The 18,257-nt window shown below is 39.4% G+C and overlaps 1 protein-coding gene across 6 annotated transcripts in view; it reads left to right on the top strand.

Moving 5' to 3' along the window:
* Window positions 1-18,257, top strand: part of PRKRA (protein activator of interferon induced protein kinase EIF2AK2) — a 22,733-nt gene extending 4,476 nt beyond the window's left edge. For 3 of the 6 annotated variants that reach the window (XM_037912439.2, XM_037912440.2, XM_037912441.2), the window contains exons 3-8: window positions 8,062-8,143; window positions 8,995-9,073; window positions 11,912-12,029; window positions 14,100-14,197; window positions 15,413-15,587; window positions 17,399-18,257. In XM_037912439.2, the coding sequence (XP_037768367.1) occupies window positions 8,062-8,143; window positions 8,995-9,073; window positions 11,912-12,029; window positions 14,100-14,197; window positions 15,413-15,587; window positions 17,399-17,556 (710 nt within the window). In that variant the 3' untranslated portion in view covers window positions 17,557-18,257. Of the gene's footprint in view, window positions 1-6,046; window positions 6,254-8,061; window positions 8,144-8,994; window positions 9,074-11,911; window positions 12,030-14,099; window positions 14,198-15,412; window positions 15,588-17,398 lie in introns of all 6 variants that reach the window. The other 3 variants (XM_043524777.1, XM_037912443.2, XM_043524776.1) reach the window with 2 other exon arrangements.

Raw genomic sequence — 18,257 nt, 5'->3', positions numbered from 1 at the left:
ACTACTCAGGAAGACTCGATTTAATCATGGATTTCTACATAAAAGTGCATTCTTGTTGGTTGTTATAACCTTAATACATATTCTTCACAACTCAGAGATAGATGTTTCATTTTTAGAAGGTACACACTATACATTTTTAAAGTGATTGATTTTGAAAACTTTTCAGATTAGTTTTACAGCTATATCAGAAAATGAATGATTGTTTGGTTATTTCATTTACCAAAGATAAGACACTGGGAGGTGAACTATCTCCAAATCAATAGGTTAATCATTAATATCTGGAGGATTTTCTTGCCATGCTGTATTAGGAGAACATCACCAGACAGACATTTAAGTTGTTTTATTTAACTAAAACAACAACGTTATGTATTCTGGATTTTTTTCTTCAACAGCAAACATAATATTTTAACAAAACAAGCATATGAATTTTTTAATTTAGTTAAACATTCAAGTTTTTTAAAATCAGGTTTGTTTTTGTTAAAATTGTTTAACTAAAATAGTTAAATGAAATATTTAAAAAAAATTAAATAGACTATGTCAGCCAGGTCAACATGAGAAACTTAAAATATTGGTTCTGCATCTAACTTGGTTGTCTTTACCTTCATTTTCCTAATCTGGAAAAGAATAAATAAAAGCTTTCCTGCTTTTTCAGGTCCCAAACCATTTTTCAGTTTGGAATGAATTAGTCCAAAAGAAGAAAATAGTCTTTCTTCACCAGCAGAAGAAGCTACTTTTGTTAAAAGTGAGATTATCACTTCAACAGTCTCTGAATCCAAGTGCTTAAGTGACCTCCACCGTTCACTGGTGTGACTTTCTTTAAAACATCATTGGCAAACATATTTCTTGAATGGTTCACGCTTAGCTCCGAAGTTTATTATAGTTGGCATTATGGAGGAATGATTGCTGGATGTCCATGTCATTGCCAACTCCTCTTCTTCAGCCGTCAAAGTTTGACCCTGGTACCAAGTATTGAGCATATTTGCAAGAAAATGAGCTGGAGATAGTGCTTGTCCCATTCGTTTTTTTAATGCTTGTAATTTAACTCTGTCATTGCATATTTCTCTTTTTAAGATCTCACTCAGTTCCTTCTCTCTCATGTGTTCAACATTTCTCTTAAGCCCAATGTTGAGAACTTTGGCTGTGACAGTGTCATCTATTTTTTCATAATTTTGTTCACAAACTGTCATCAGATTAGGCCAGTTCTGGATATAGTGCTCAAAACAGTCCACTACTGAGTTCTGTGACGTCTTGTGGGAGAGTTAGCTTGGTTCCTCCCACTTCTTTCAGAGCAGCTGCTGCAAAGTAGTTGTTATGGAAGTATTTTGCAATTTCAACAACATTCGCCTTTATTTCTGGAACACTGAAATAAATGAGGTGCATCAAATGAGCACTGCAACTGTATGTTATTAGCTTGGGACTCTCTTCACTCTCTTCTAAATAATTTCTTCTCATTTTGGATATATTTGCAGCATTGTCTGTGACCAAGCTGCATACTAGACATTTGGATTTTTTTCCTCACAGTTTGTTATAGCTTTTACTGTTACTTCTTGTAAGTATTCTGCTGTGTGTGTGCATTTCCTGATGTATCAATTGTTTCTGTGAGGAAGATATTCGCTTCTTCTGTTGTCACACAAGCACATACAACAGGATAATTGTGGACATTGCTCCACGCACCAAGACTCAAGTTAAAAATTTCACCCTCTAGACCTTTTTTCACACTGCTCAGTTTCTCTTTCATACACTTTATCCAGCAATTTGCCGGTGACATCTGCTCTGTCGGATGGACTTTATCCTGGTCTTAATGACTGAACCATGTTAATGAAGTGTGGGTTCTCAATCATACAGAAAGGAGAGTTTGTTGCATAAACAAACCAGGCAATTTTTTTCATCAGTTACCTCTTTTTGTAATCTGCTGGGTCTTATCACAAACTTATCTATGGTTGTTTCTGGATGATGGAGGGTTGTTTTTTTTTTCCTTTTTGCTACAGATGATATGCTGTGGCTATGTGACATACATGATGTGACTGAAACACAATCATTGGCAGGTAATTCTGAAACTATAGAAAATGATGGTGATCTTGAAGGTGGATAGTCTTCAGAATCCTGTATATTGAGGATGGATTCGCCTAAACAAAATAAGTCAATGCAGTTATTTAATTATTATTACCATACTGCTCGTTTAGTATTACTCATTGCATTCACTGGTTTCAGAGTAGCAGCCGTGTTAGTCTGTATTCGCAAAAAGAAAAAGGAGTACTTGTGGCACCTTAGAGACTAACAAATTTATTTGAGCATAAGCTTTCGTTAGCTTCCGATGAAGTGAGCTTTAGCTCACGAAAGCTTAGGCTCAAATAAATTTGTTAGTCTCTAAGGTGCCACAAGTACTCCTTTTCTTATTGCATTCACTGACACTCAATACTACTTTAAAGGTGAAATTGTAAAAGGAAGATCTGCCTATTTCAGCTATTTATTTTTTATCACAACTGCATCTAAAATGATAGCACCATGGAGTAACAACTATATTTTTGGCAGTCCTTAAGAAAAAAGTATGAAATAAAAAAGTTTACCAACCTGAAGATCCTGCATGTTCAGACATGTTCCTTTCATCATCTTCAACGCAGCTTCCTCTGAGGTTGTTTCATTCTGACAACCAGGCCAGGCATTTATTTGTTGCGCTGTTTGCATTTTGCACACATGCCTGTCTTACCCACAGGTAGAGGAACTCATTAAAATATCCTCCAAACTGGATCTCTTCTATGGCCTGCTGCCATTATAGGTTTTCCCTTCTAGTGAGAGAATAGTATGCTAGATCTCAAATCAATAAAGGCTTCACGGAGAAAGACCTCAAGACTTCTGGAATATGCTGCTCAAACAGTTTCACTTTCGTTTCTACTGCCTGTCATAGAATATCAGGGTTGGAAGGGACCTCAGGAGGTCATCTAGTCCAACCCCCTGCTCAAAGCAGGGCCAATCCCCAACTAAATCATCCCAGCCAGGGCTTTGTCAAGCCTGACCTTAAAAACTTCTAAGGAAGGAGATTCCACCACCTCCCTAGGTAACGCATTCCAGTGTTTCACCACCCTCCTACTGAAAAAGTTTTTCCTAATATCCAACCTAAACCTCCCCCACTGCAACTTGAGACCATTACTCCTTGTTCTGTCATCTGCTACCACTGAGAACAGTCTAGATCCATCCTCTTTGGAACCCCCTTTCAGGTAGTCGAAAGCAGCTACCAAATCCCCCCTCATTCTTCTCTTCCGCAGAATAAACAATCCCAGTTCCCTCAGCCTCTTCTCATAAGTCATGTGTTCCAGTCCCCTGATCATTTTGTTGCCCTCCACTGGACTCTTTCCAATTTTTCCATATCCTTCTTGTGGTGTGGGGCCCAAAACTGGACACAGTACTCCAGATGAGGCCTCACCAATGTCGAATAGAGGGGAACGATCACGTCCCTCGATCTGCTGGCAATGCCCCTACTAATACATCCCAAGATGCCATTGGCCTTCTTGGCAACCAACGGCACACTGTTGACACATATCCAGCTTCTCGTCCACTGTAACTCCTAGGTCCTTTTCTGCAGAACTGCTGCCGAGCCATTCGGTCCCTAGTCTGTAGCAGTGCATGGGATTCTTCTGTCCTAAGTGCAGGATTCTGCACTTGTCCTTGCTGAACCTCATCAGATTTCTTTTGGCCCAATCCTCTAATTTGTCTAGGGCCCTCTGTATCCTATCCCTACCCTCCAGCGTACCTACCTCTCCTCCCACTTTAGTGTCATCTGCAAACTTACTGAGGGTGCAATCCACGTCATCCTCCAGATCATTTATGAAGATATTAACAAAACCGGCCCGAGGACCGACCCTTGGGGCACGCCACTTGATACCGGCTGCCAACTAGACATGGAGTCGTTGATCACTACCCGTTGAACCTGACAATCTAGCCAACTTTCTATCCACCTTATAGTCCATTCATCCAGCCCATACTTCTTTAACTTGCTGGTAAGAATCCTGTGGGAGACCGTGTCAAAAGCTTTGCTAAAGTCAAGGAACAACACGTCCACTGCTTTCCCCTCATCCACAGAGCCAGTTATCTCGTCATAGAAGGCAATTAGATTAGTCAGGCATGACTAGCCCTTGGTGAATCCATGCTGACTGTTCCTGATCACTTTCCTCTCCTCTAAGTGCTTCAGAATTGATTCCTTGAGGACCTGCTCCATGATTTTTCCAGGGACTGAGGTAAGGCTGACTGGCCTGTAGTTCCCAGGATCCTCCTCCTTCCCTTTTTTAAAGATGGGCACTACATTAGCCTTTTTCCAGTCATCCGGGACTTCCCCCAGTCGCCATGAGTTTTCAAAGATAATGGCCAATGGCTCTGTCCCTCCCTTCTTGCATTTATCTCCAGACTTCTTCTCTTTGTTGGTGGCGGAATAGATCTGGACAATCTTCGATTCGTTGAACTTTTTGAAACTTTGCACTTTTAGAGAGAGGTAAGGGATTGACTCTGTGTACACAAATTTGCAGAGGGACAATAGGGTTGAGGGCTGTTATTTCTCACCTCTATATTTTATTTATTCAAAAACATTTTTGCTGTTAACAAGCATTTTATCTCTTGAGACACAAATCCACAATTTGACAACTGCAAAACTAAGTATCTCTGATGGTATCTTTTAGACTGAGCACTGAGTCCCATTGGGTAGATAGATAGATTAACCAAAATAATCTATACAGAAGCCCCTGGAACCCCCTAAGATTGGGTCCCTAATCCATGAACTACTGGAACTCATTTACAAAACTTTTCCTAAACATTACATGACTATATTGTATCATACTATAGAATTAGAATTTATAATCCATATTCCATGATGAGATATCTTTGAGCTATTAATGTATCTATATTTAGATTGGTTTTTGAGGAAAAAACCATTTTATCAAAAAAATATGATTTAAATCAAAAATCCAATTTTTTTTTTAAAAGCAGTGATTTTTATCTACCCTGCAAGCTTTTAAACTTTGAGTTTCACATGTTAAAATACTAAAATATTAAAACAGTGCAGTTTTAGGCTCTTAAATCTGATTTGATATTTTCAGAAAGTTCAATAAAAAGGCAAAGATAAATATTACCTTGTTCAGAGGCTGAAAGGAAAAGCTCCAATAGCTGCATGCTAGTTTGAGGATTCTGAAAAACCTAACCACAAGAAACTATAAATGTTAAATTAATCTGTTTGGATTAAACTACATCTGTTGTCTTCATGATAGTACACTACGTATAGATTTATTACATGCAAAAAAATTACATTAGAAGAATATTATGGTTGTAATGTCAAGCACTCAAAAGCCAAGGAAATTCCAGAATTAAAGTTGCCTGTGCATCTTTGATTTGGCCCCCTTGTACACAGCCATTATGAAAATTACATGCTCTGTTATATCTTTCTATATGATCTCTACTTCAGTGGAAGCATAGTTATTCATTATTTATCTGTATCCTCGTCAATACGTGACCCCAGGTCTTAAATACATACCATTTAAACCATGCGCCAAATAAGAAGTTGTTAGTTTCTTCTTGGGTGTTTACATCATGCTTTCGCCATGGTAACTGAATGCTTCTCAGACTATGAACTGATCTTCAGAACACTCATATGAAATTAGGTGGTCATATTATCCTCTTTTCACAGATGGCAGAACTGAGGCACAAAAAGTTTAAGGTCAAGCTTTCAAGAGTGTCCACAAATTTTGGATGCTCAACTTGAGATGCCTAAGGCCTGATATTTCAGAGTACTAAGCATTTTTGACACTTTGTATATTCAAAGCACAGTCCCTATTGACTTCACTTGTGAGTGCTCAGCACTTCTGCAGATCTGGCCCCAGGAGTCTCAGGTTGGGCTCTCAAAAATGAGGCGCATACAATTAGTGGCTCCCTTTGGAAAATTTTAGTTTGAGTGACTTGCCCAGCAGCCTGAAGGAATAGTGTGGCAGAGGCAGGAATAGAATCTAGTTCTCTGGAATGACATTCAACATGAATAACCAGAAGATCATCATCTCTCTTCTTGCAGTCCCCTGCCTCATTCACTGCACAATTTCCAGGAGGTTGGTGGCACCAGAATGAGAGACCTCCTGGACTATCATCAGAGGGACTGAGTGGACCCCATTGTGCTCAGACAGCCAGGGGTTGCCTACCCTGTGTGTCCTCCATCATATGCTCCAGGAGGTGAGGGCAGCCTTACCTCCCACTTCTCTCTTTCCTGGAGTGGATCCTGTAGGTAGGTGCTCCCCACCCACTGCTTACCTCTGGCCCTCCAGAATTAGACATCAGACACCTGCCCCATGAGCCTCCCACCCAACCTGAGCTGGCTGAATGACATTCAGCTGTATCACCTCCAAACCATACCAAGGAAATATCTGTATGCACTTGTGCTTCATACTGTCCATTTCATTGCCCTCATGTCTACCCCTTCCCCACCTCCCTGACAGTAAGTGGTGGGACTTGCTGCCACCTGAGGAGAGGAGGTAACCTAGTGGTCCAGCCTATACTCCATTCTGGTCCATGGCCTACCAGGGATATCAGTTGGTGGCTCCTCCATGAAGCCATAAGCATGGGCGTGTAGATGGTGCAGTTCATGAACTCCCCCAACACCTGTCCTGTCTGCAGTGATAGGGAGATCCTGGCACACATCTACATACAGCGTGTCAGATTGCAGCCCCTCTCCTCTGTTACAGAGGTTCTGGCTGCACTTGTCCCCACACTTCCTGATCCTTGCACACCCGATCCATTGCCCCACAAAGTTGCAAGACCTCCTTATGAACTTCCTGGTACTGGCAAGACTGCCATCCATCATACCAGGAGGAAGAATCTGGACAGGGCTCTGCAACTGTGGGGACTATTTCCAGTCCCTTGTGAAGTCATGTCTTCAGGCAGAGTTCCTCTGGGCCAGTGGTTCTAAACCAGGGGTACACAGAGGCCTTCCAGGGGGTACATCAACTCATCTAGATATTTGCCTAGTTTTACAACAGGCTACATAAAAAGCACTAGCAATTTTTCAGTAATAGTGTGCTGTGAGACTTGTGTATTTTTATGTCTGATTTTTGTAAGCAAGTAGTGTTTAAGTGAGGTGAAACTTGGGGTATGCAAGACAAATCAGATTCCTGAAAGGGGTACAGTAGTCTGGAAAGGTTGAGAGCCACTGCTCTGGGCAGTGTCCACTGACTCCTTAGATGCCTTTGAGGAGCAGTGGGCACTGTCTGGGGTTCTCTGCTCAGTGTCCCCTTCCAGTTCCTGGATTTTCATCCTTTGATCTTCACTCCCATCCCTGTTTTTTCATTTGTTGTCCCCAGTATACACCTGGGGCCCAGATTCACTGGTTTCTCCTGGATAAGAGGCAGGGCCTTTAACTGAGGGCAGGCTTAGGGCCGCCATTTCCCAGCAATCACAATAGGTACGCACTTTCCAGCTTCTGCTGCAAACAGCCTCCATTATTACACAGCCCTGATTCATCCCCCGAGCAGATCCATGCAGTGCACTGAATGAGGCAGGGTTTCTGTGCTGCAGATCCATGCATATGCACATGATCGCTGAATTAAGAATGCACAAACTACCTTAATCCTGGTGTTTCCTGAGTTCTGAATACTTGACTTTGCAACCTTAAAGTTTAAGTGTAGTTTCTTGGAAGGTCATAGACTAGGTGGTTTTTTTTAAAAGTCTTAAGACATTCTGTAACATAGAACCATATAGTCTTCACATAGTTCATCAGGAGGGTTCAGACTACAGTACTTGAGATAATGCAGCAACTGATGTAATAATATGCTGTTATCCTCCGGACTACCACTAGGGGGAGATGAGAAACACTGTGCCAGTGGGTTTCAGAGCTATTTGCTGACAACCGAGGGATACAGAGACTCAGGACTTCTGGGTTCAATTCCAGATTCCGGAGGAGTGTTCTATTTTGGTTATATAGAATTCTGCTCTTATTCTCCCCCCACCCCCATGTCTCCCTCTGATACTGTATAACCCACCCTAGATTCCCTCAGCCTCTCATGCTTTAGGGATATCAGATTGTCTATTTTAATACAGGTGAAGGCCATAGCAAGAAGATTGCAAAACACAGAGCTGCAGAAGCTGCCTTGAATGTTTTGAAAGGAAATCCAACTATTGGGTGAGTTAGGTGTTGCTGTATTGTACTGCACAAAATTTCATTGCTGCTCTAAAAATGGCATTCAAAGAAGCTCTGAAGACCAAAAAAATATAATAAAAAAATACTGTCAGTTCAGCAGTTGGAAGACTTCATTTTCTTTTTGAGGAAAGTCTTTTCTAATTTAAGTCTAAAAACTGACTCTCTCTCAAACTTTCTAATGTTACCTTTTCTGTAATCTGGATTCTTGTATTTCATTCTTTTCCTAGTGAAACTGTCTAAGATGAAGTGGGGCTAATGTATTTTTTCAAGTGCTATTTCTGTTGCAAGATAGTGTACTGTATAATTTGAAGCACTTATACAGGTGGCTTTTACATCAAAAACATTCTTTAACAAAAAATTACATGATTATAATATAATAATAATAATAATATAATAATAAAAGGCACCGCATATATATTCAGTTTTTACTATTTTCTCTGTATAACTGGTCAATCCTCTATTTGTGTGGTTCTCCTCCCCTCCCCACCCCTACACACACAGCCATGGAGGAGAGAAAAAGACATGTTTAAAATAAATATCCACAAGTTGCCAGGGGACACATTAATATCAGGTGTATCTGGCTCTAAAGTTTTAAATCTCAAATAATTACGATATAGTATTTTCCACACCTGAGAAGATGGAGATTTAGCCTTGGACACTAATCATGCAAAGATTTCAATGGGACTACTCACGTGTAAAATTAAGTGTATGCATTAGTGTTTAGAGGATTGGGTGAATAGGTTATTAATGGATTAGTGCCTAATTTATGTCCCTCTTAAGCAGTTTTAACTTAAAATTGTCAGTTTAACTTTTTTTTTTTAAAACTATTTTAGTCTTTCAGTGCCAGACTCCATAGTTCCAGATTCTCCAAAGCAACCACAAAATCAGACCAATCCTATAGGTACATTACAGGTAAGATGTAACCTTTTTGCATTTTAAGACCATCATGCTATATAGTTCAGGTATGTGTATAAAAGTGTTCCTTACAAGAAATGAATATTGGATAAGCCTGAATTTAAAATGTGTTCTGGTTCTTAGAAACTAAACTAGCAGCTAGCTACTTTTTGAACTTTTTTTTTTTTTTTTTGGTAGTTACAGAAAGCAGCATAGACAGCCCAGAGCAAGTAATAAAAGGTCAGAAAAGAGCAACTACTAATTTTGTTCACTGCAGGAAAGCATGTAGAGAGCCAGCTGTAGTGAGAATATGAAATGTGTATGTAACTAACTTTACTGTTATAAGTATGCTTAAATCCAGTTAATACTGTCAAAATAAAAACATGGTGTGAACAGATTTAGACATGAAAATTTGGCTTCCTATACTATAAGGTTTTCTTTAAAATGTTCACAAAGCTGGTTGAAATTGGAGACCCATAGACAACATATTTAGAGGATTATTTTTAATGTGTTCTGATGAATTTAAGGTGTTCTGTATTTCTGAAATTTAGAGTGTTTATGGAAGAAGGGGGAATAGAATGTTATGTACAGAAATCTTCCCATTTAAATAATGTTTCATGTCTGCTTTGTTTGGCATTTTCATATGAAACATTTAGTATCACAGTTAATACACACATGCATTAAGTGCTAAAGTTATAACACTGTAGGGTGAACCCTGGAGGTCTAAATAGAGAGTGCTATGTGCTCTGCCTCCAATCCAGCAAAGTACTCAGCCACATATGCCTTGCTGGATTGGGGCTAGAGTGCTCAATGCCTTGAGGGATTGAGCCCAGACACCAACCCTGAAGACAGTTTTGCATGTGCTTTAAGCATAAGTAGTCTCATTGAGTTTGACGGGATTTCATATTAAGTGAAACTGCAGTGTTTTGACTTAAGTTTACTTGCATGGCTCTGAAGAATCTCATGGTTCACCAATGACTAGTTGTAAGTAAGAATCAAAACCTGAAAGTCTCCTACTGGACATGAGATTTGGGTGCTTCTTGTTTAATTTTTTCCCCATAGACATATTTAAGGTGGAAGGTACAGAAAACTTAGCTTAAGACATGCACTTCCCTTAACAACAACAGTTTTCATTAATGAATAAATCCTTGAAGACACATTTCTTGACCATTTATTTGTTTTTAAAAAAAATGTAGTCAAATTGTTTTTCTCTCACACACACTCACAGCCCTTTCATCTGCTTTAAAATATTCAGTTTATGTACCATTCTGCTCTTCAAGAGATAACATAGAAACTTTAGTTGAAAGGCATGTCTTACTACCAGGTCAAAAAGAAAAAAAACACTCACTGACCGCATGAATAGGATTGTGTTTTTTCTACTATTACTCTGGAGCTATGTTTTTATTTTAATGCTGTTGGTACAGTATTGCATGATGTGATATATTCAGTCACTAGTTTTGTTAATTGATTCTCTATTTTAAGCAGGCTGGCCTTGCCAAATCAGTACTATAATTTGGATAATCATATTAAAAATATGAAATGAAAAGAATTGAAATTAATAGCTCAGAATGATTAAAGAAGGAATTGGCACTTATTCAAGGCTTAAAGTTTCAAGTTTGACTAAACAGCTGAGATTCAAGCTGGTTTTTAACTTTTCTGAACAGGACCAGGTCCATCTCTCTTACATGGCACTCTAAATCCTGCCAGCCTGAAGCGTGAGTGCTGAGGATCAGACACCCTACAAAACCACCCTATGTCCTTTCATTTTTAGACAGGGTTTTAGGCTAACACAGCTCTTTAAAATGTAACTTACTAGTGTTTTGGGTTTTTTTTACATGTGCTGCTAGTATTGGCAAATACCAGAACAGAACACGTTTCAGAGTAGCAGCCGTGTTAGTCTGTATTCACAAAAAGAAAAGGAGTACCTGGGGCACCTTAGAGACTAACAATTTTATTTGAGCATAAGCTTTCGTGAGCTACAGCTCACTTCATCGGATGCATTCAGTGGAAAATACAGTGGGGAGATTTATATACATAGAGTACATGAAACAATGGGTGTTACCATACACACTGTAAGGAGAGTGATCACTTAAGGTGAGCTATTACCAGCGTCGTGGGGGGGGGGAACCTTTTGTAGTGATAATCAAGTTGGGCCATTTTCAGCAGTTGACAAGAACCTCTGAGGAACAGTGGGGGGTGGAAATAAACAAGGGGAAGTAGTTTTACTTTGTGTAATGACCCATCCACTCCTAGTCTCTATTCAAGCCTAATTTAATTGTTTCCAGTTTGCAAATTAATTCCAATTCAGCAGTCTCTCATTGGAGTCTGTTTTGAAGGTTTTTTTTGAAGAATTGCAACTTTTAGGTCTGTAATCGAGTGACCAAAGAGATTGAAGTGTTCTCCGACTGGTTTTTGAATGTTATAATTCTTGACGTCTGATTTGTGTCCATTTATTCTTTTACGTAGAGACTGTTCAGTCTGACCAATGTACATGGCAGAGGGGCATTGCTGGCACATATCACATTGGTAGATGTGCAGGTGAACGAGCCTCTGATATTGTGGCTGATGTGATCAGGCCCTATGATGGTGTCCCCTGAATAGATATGTGGACACAGTACTTTGACTTCTGGTAAAAGTGTCCTTTTAGGTAACATATCTTTGCGTTTTCCCACATCAATATATTGTGCTCTTCAAGCTATTACTGAAATATTTTCAGTGTTATGGCGGTAAATGTGTTTGAAATATGGACCGATGAGTTTTGCTAAGCAGTGGTGGTAGCTGTTTGAATGGGATGTTTAGAGACAGAACAAAGCAGAATCTTTTTTTATTAGTCAGGTCTAACTTCTGTTTCTCTAGGAACTGGCTGTTCAGAAGGGATGGAGACTTCCTGAATATTCACTTGCACATGAGTTGGGGCCTCCTCACAAGCGAGAGTTTACAATGACTTGCAGAATAGAAACGTTTGTAGAAACTGGTATATATATATATATATTTATTTTTAAATCAACACAAAACGTAGCAAATATAGAATGTGGTCAGTTTCCATAGCAGTCCCTAATGAATTGTGAGTGTTGGCCTCCCTCCCCCCCATTTAAAAATCTTAATATTGTACCTATCGGTTCTTTTTTAAAGCAAATTCTGACATACAAAATGCATCATTGGCACTCTTAAAATATTTGCTATTAACCTTTGGACAGTAAGGATACATTTTCAGTTCCCTAACATTAAGGAAGAGACCATTTTAAAAAGTGTTCCATTATTTAACTTGAAAATGATGGAAGTTATGGTGTTAAATTTGAAAATACAGACTTGCAGTGCTTTTAAATATTAGAATAAGTGATATTCTGCATGACAGTTCTGTCCTATTACCTTGAAATTGGCAAGAGAATGCGCGAATACATTGCACTGATATCCTAAATAGTGTTTGTACATAAGACTTTAAATCAAGCTATTTAAATGTTGCATCTAAAACATTTCTCAATGCAACAGAAATTGTTGAATGATACCTCCCAGTGTATTGAAGTAAAATATTCCATTTGAAGTTAGCAACATACTGTGCAAATACATAGTAGTTCTGTTTCAACAAGTATTTGCTGAATGACATTCATGCATTATGTATGTTGAAGAACCTGCAAAAATTTTGCATTGGTACTTAACTCCCTTGTAAACTCTTGAGCAAATTCTATACTTGTAACTGTAAAGTTATTCTTGACCAGCCTTTCCAACCTAGTGACCAAGCATTAGGTTAGCTGCAAATAACCCATCCTCAAATGAGATTGTTTTGTAATTTTTTGGTGGAGGGGAGGATTCCCTGGTTGTGCTTAGTGACATTCTGACATAGAATTTAGGCTTTGAGAAGTTATGGGAAGGGGTTGGTGAGGAGAGGAAGCAGTTTGAAATACTTAGTGCAAGACACTGAATCTTCCTCCTCAGAACAGGTATTAACCTCCAAATTTGAAGTTCAGTAGTAATGATAGAGGCAAATTACTGTATCTGGCCCTAAGTTTTTAAATGCTTAATGTGTTATCTTACAGCTGAGAAATTGGAGGTTTACTTTCTTTTAATGGCGTCTACGGGAGAATCCTGCTCTTTAAATTACTATAAAATACATTCTAAACCCTGTTTCCTTAGTGTACTTCGTAAGACTAGATCAGACAAATTCTCTAGAAACCTGAATACCTGTAACCATCAGTGGTTAACAATATTGCATTTACAGGGAGACTTGCAGATTGAATTCAAGTCAGGTGGATTGCTCAATGATTTGGGTCACCCATTTAACCCCTAAACAGGTAGCTAATGATCAAAATGTTGCTATCTGATGTCTCTTTGGTGGTCTACATGAAGTGAGTTGATTTTAGTCTAGTTCTTAGTGAACAGGTATCCTCCATCAGAAAACCATTACCATTGCAATTATTAACTAGCACCAATATTGGCAGTCTTAGCAGAGTGTCCCAGGATTAACTGGATTTATAGACTGAAGTGTTCTTTCACTACAGGAGGTGATCCCTTCAGTTTATAACTGACTTATTCTGGAAGAACAATGTGAAAACTTGCACAATTTCACATCTTCTACCTGTTCTGAGTACTAATAGAAGGCTTCTGTTCTCTTAACTAAGTACCTTTCAGTTATATTACAATTCTTTCAAAAGAAGGAAAATGTGAGTAAGAGTAAGATGCAAGAGTGTTTGTGTCAAGATATTATTTAAAATGTTTTATAATAGTGAATCTATTTGTGGAACCCAAACACATCTAAAGACCAAATTCTGCTTATCTACAGATTGGATAATCAACAAGCTGTAGTAATTCAGGAACTCAGTGTTGCAGCAATGTGCCCCCAATGCTAGTCCACTAGCAACAGGATTGAAGTCAGTTTATTTCACATAAGCCTTCAAACAGCAGTCAGATAGTAACAATTTATTTCTTACTGTTTATGGTAAATTTGAACCAGCAACCTACAGATGAATTATCAGTCCTCTGAGCCATTAAGTCCACCTCCATGCATTTTTCTCTTGTTAATACTGTTTGGTTTTGTTTCTTTATGCAGGGACTGGGACATCTAAGAAACTAGCAAAGCGAAATGCTGCTGAAAAATTACTTGCCAAATTCCACAGGTTCCCTCCAGATAGCATCAATATTTCCTTAGTAAGTAATGGGCAGAGCAGCATAAGTGCCATAAATCCTGTCAGACAATTCAAACAATGACAAAACTAACAAAATATCGTCAGACACTTTCATTATCACAAAGTTTTATGCCATGTTCCTATTTCTAGATGGACCCAAAAGCTCTGGGCTATCATCCAAATTTTGCATCAGATTATTAATAGGACATTGGTGGAAGAGACTATATAAGGACAGCCACCGTTAAAAGTAGGATTTTTCTCTGTGCTACTCTTATTAATTGGCTTCAAATAACCCATCCTGCTATTTTGGGAGGGAGAAAAAGAGCTACGTTATAGGTAGATACCCTCATTTGACATTATGAAAAAGGATATCAAACAGGGATAATTTTTATTTGACCAGTAACATAAGGGAGTTCTGGGAGCAGGGATCTGAAAAAGTGAGAGAGCAGAAATAAAGTGCAAAAAGTAAAATAAGTGAGTAGTGTTTTTGAATCTGTTTGCTTACTACAATAATAAATAATACCTTGACACAGACAACGCATGCTGATGAAATATAAGTATTTGCCCAATTAAGTGATTGGGAAACATAATAAAAATACAAGACATGGTGGCCTATTAAAGTGTACCTTCTGGGATATACTAGGTTTGTTCACACTAAATTTGCATGGCATATCTAGGGTATCAAGGAGGCCATCAGGCAGCCGCTGCTGGCAGCTGCATATGCTTTGCTTTCCCCAAGCAGCAATACACATTACTTCGTTCAATGGTATTGTCTGCACACTTTCTTGTAAGAGGCACTGTGGAGGAAGCAGCCATGCAAGAGGCATAGAACACAGGATCAGACCAGTTTAGAGGGAGTGGAGAGTTGAGGTTGGCTGAAAAGAGGGAGAAGGCACCAAGTGTGCTTGTTGGGAGAAGAGGAGCAAATATAGGGGAAAAAATTAAAAATAAAGAATGGGAGACAGGGAGAACACAGGCAGAAAGAAAGACAGTTGTAAACAGGCCAAAACATAGCATAAGGAATAGGATAGCGGGCAGTCAGGCACCATTCCATCACTGGGGCAGTTGAACAAAAAAGCTGGGAATCACTGACACACTATCTAAAGGTGCTGTGTGGAAGTTTGCATTTTCTGTGTTTTTGTAGATTAAAGTGAATATTGCATGTTTTTGGTTTTTTTTGTTGCTGAACAGCATTAATATATAAACACAAATCTAAACCCTCTTCAAATGTTTTCAGGGAAATGAAATGGGAAATAATTTAGGATGCACATGGGATGCCTTAAGGAACTCATCCGAAGAAAAAATTACCTTGCTGAAGAGAAGTCCACTCAGTATTCCTAATACAGACTATGTCCAACTACTTGGAGAAGTTGCAGAAGAACAAGGTTTTGTTATAACATATTTGAATATAGGTATGTTAGTATTGTAATACATGAAGATACATTCCTCCTCTCTGAGCCACACTTAAGCAAAACATGCAGTGATGTTAAATGGCAGCTCTGCTCATACAGCATAAAGGAAAACTTTGCCCTAAGACTCCAAGCCTGCAATTCATATATGTGAGCATATAATTCACATGCAGCTCTACTGAAATCATGGTTTGCCCACATGAGTCTGATTGGAACCTAAATTACTATAACTACAGAGGCATCCAAGCCTAGAATTTTCCATTATTTATGGTTAAGGCTATGATTTAGTCACAGGTATTTTTAATAAAATTCATGGACAGGTCACGGGCCTGTGAATTTGTGGATTGCCAGTGACCTGTCCATGAATTTTACTAAAAATACCCATGACTAAATCTTAAGTGGGTCACTGCTGGGGGGTGCCAGGACTGCTGCTAAGGCAGGGGGACATCTGGAGGGGCTGCTGCTGGGACGCGGGGGAGGGCAGGCATGGCACCAGCTGCCGGGGCTCCCGGCAGTGACTGCACCAGCTGCCGGGGCTCCCGGCAGTGACTGCACCAGCTGCCGGGGCACTGCCTCTGGTAGTGGCTGCACCGGCAGCCCGGGCTCCACACTGGGGGCCGCCCAGGGAAGCGGCTATTCCGGCTGCCCAGGGACTGCCAGCAGCGGCTGCACCAGCCACCCAGGGACCACTGCTCAGGCGGTTCCTGGGGCCAGCTGTACCAGCCACTTCTCAAGCAGTCCCCAGGGTTAGCTTCCTGGGGATGCCCGAGCAGTGGCCAGTGCTGCAGCGTCTGGCTGCGGGGTGACTCTAGCAGTGACCGGGGTAGCTGTCCCCATGGCCACCTGACCAGCTGGCTCTGGAGCCACATGTTTGGGTGGCCCCGGGGTCAGCCACACTGGCCCCCCGCAGAAGTCATGGAGATAGCGGCATCTGTGACTTCCGCAACCTCCATGACAAACACTGAGCCCTATATATGGCTATGAACCTAAGAGCCAAAGACTTTCACATCCCCACTTACTATGATTTCAGAAGTTTGGTCAATCTAGCTGGAATTGTAAATTTTCCCTTCCATTCTGTTATTGTGGTTGTCATTTCTCTTTTTAAATCTCATGTTCTCCCTCCTCCCTTGTGTTACCACCACTTGAGTTATGACAACCTTGTAACTAGGAAAAGCAGATACAATCTCGTATGGTATCTAATACCACTCTTTTTTTATTGCATTATTAAGATGAAAAACATATATGCAGTCTGGACTAGACAGACACTTGGCAATGTACATACTATTCTTAACCTCCAAATAGAAATGTCCAGATTATTAAGAAATTATGATGATACCAAAAAGTGTTAGCTTTGATAATGCAGGGTAAGATTGATTAAAATCTTAGCTCACATTTTAGTGATATCTAGTAACTAATTTACAAGTATCTAGCACCTAATTTACAAGTATCTAGCACAGCTGCTATTCTAAAAGTTAGAATTTTGCAAAATATTTGACACCTACACAGTTAATATTTCCCATAATTCTTTCCAACGTTACTAGCAAAATAACTATACATGCTGCACAGCAGGAACAGAAAGGTGGATGGATCATTCAAGAGTATAGTCAACATTCTGTCCTATTCTTCATAAACTTTCCATCCATAAGTGTTTTGGAAATTAATTCTGTGTAATGAGTGACTAAAAGTCAGTGTGGTTGTATAAGTGATTTTAATACATGTCACTTGGAATAATTTGGGGGAAATAAGGGAAGTTATGCAATAACTTATACAAGGCATAATGTTGAGCTAATCATTTTTTGCTTATTTGATTTCAGAGGAGCTGAGTGTGAATGGACAGTACCAATGTCTTGCTGAACTCTCAACCAAGCCAGTCACAGTTTGCCATGGTACTGGGATTTCTTGGGGCAATGCTCACAACGACGCTGCTCACAATGCATTACAGTATTTAAAGATCATGGCTGGAAGAAAATAAACTTGAAATAGAAAAATATCTTCTGGTAAAGATTTAACTTAAAAGATATTTCCAAAGTTGGATGTTCTCATATGTAGTTCAAATTTATTTTGGGCTATTTTTAAGTCACTCCACAAACACCATTTTAATTATTCATTACTTTGAAATGAGTCAGTTATCATAAGGTTTTCATTTTGGATTGGTTTACAGTATTTAGCTGTCAGTATTGTAAAGCAGTGAGGACATTAAATTACTGCTTGCATACTTACTGAAGCATAAACACTCTCTTATGGAAAACCTGTAGGGAGAATTATAAATTTGATACCAGAATTAGAGAACACAACACAGACATCAAAGATGGTAGCTATAGGAAGACCAGTCCTACAGTGTGCTGAGTACCCCCAAACACCATAGTTTTCAAAGGGCATTGGGGATTGTCTGTTCCTTGCAAGGGCAGGCCTTTGAAGAGCATATTCTATTGCTATTTATAACCCAATGGAAATGTATCTGATTATATGCTTTAAAAGATGGGCATGGTGTTTTATGAAAGTTCCCATTTTATTTTTACTTCATTGAGTGAATGGTGGCCTTTTAAACCCATTATCTGAGATTGGCAGTTGAAAGCAATGTAATGGCTACAGAAACATTACTGCCCTCTTTTAATAAAGATATCTATAAATGTCATTAGCTGTTCTTTAATAAATTAAGGTTAACTCCTGTAA

This window comes from Chelonia mydas, chromosome 11 (assembly GCF_015237465.2).
Source record: "Chelonia mydas isolate rCheMyd1 chromosome 11, rCheMyd1.pri.v2, whole genome shotgun sequence".
NCBI classification, from domain to species: Eukaryota; Metazoa; Chordata; order Testudines; family Cheloniidae; genus Chelonia; species Chelonia mydas.
The sequence above is the reverse complement of the archived record's forward strand: the minus strand, read 5'-3'. Positions and strand labels throughout refer to the sequence as shown.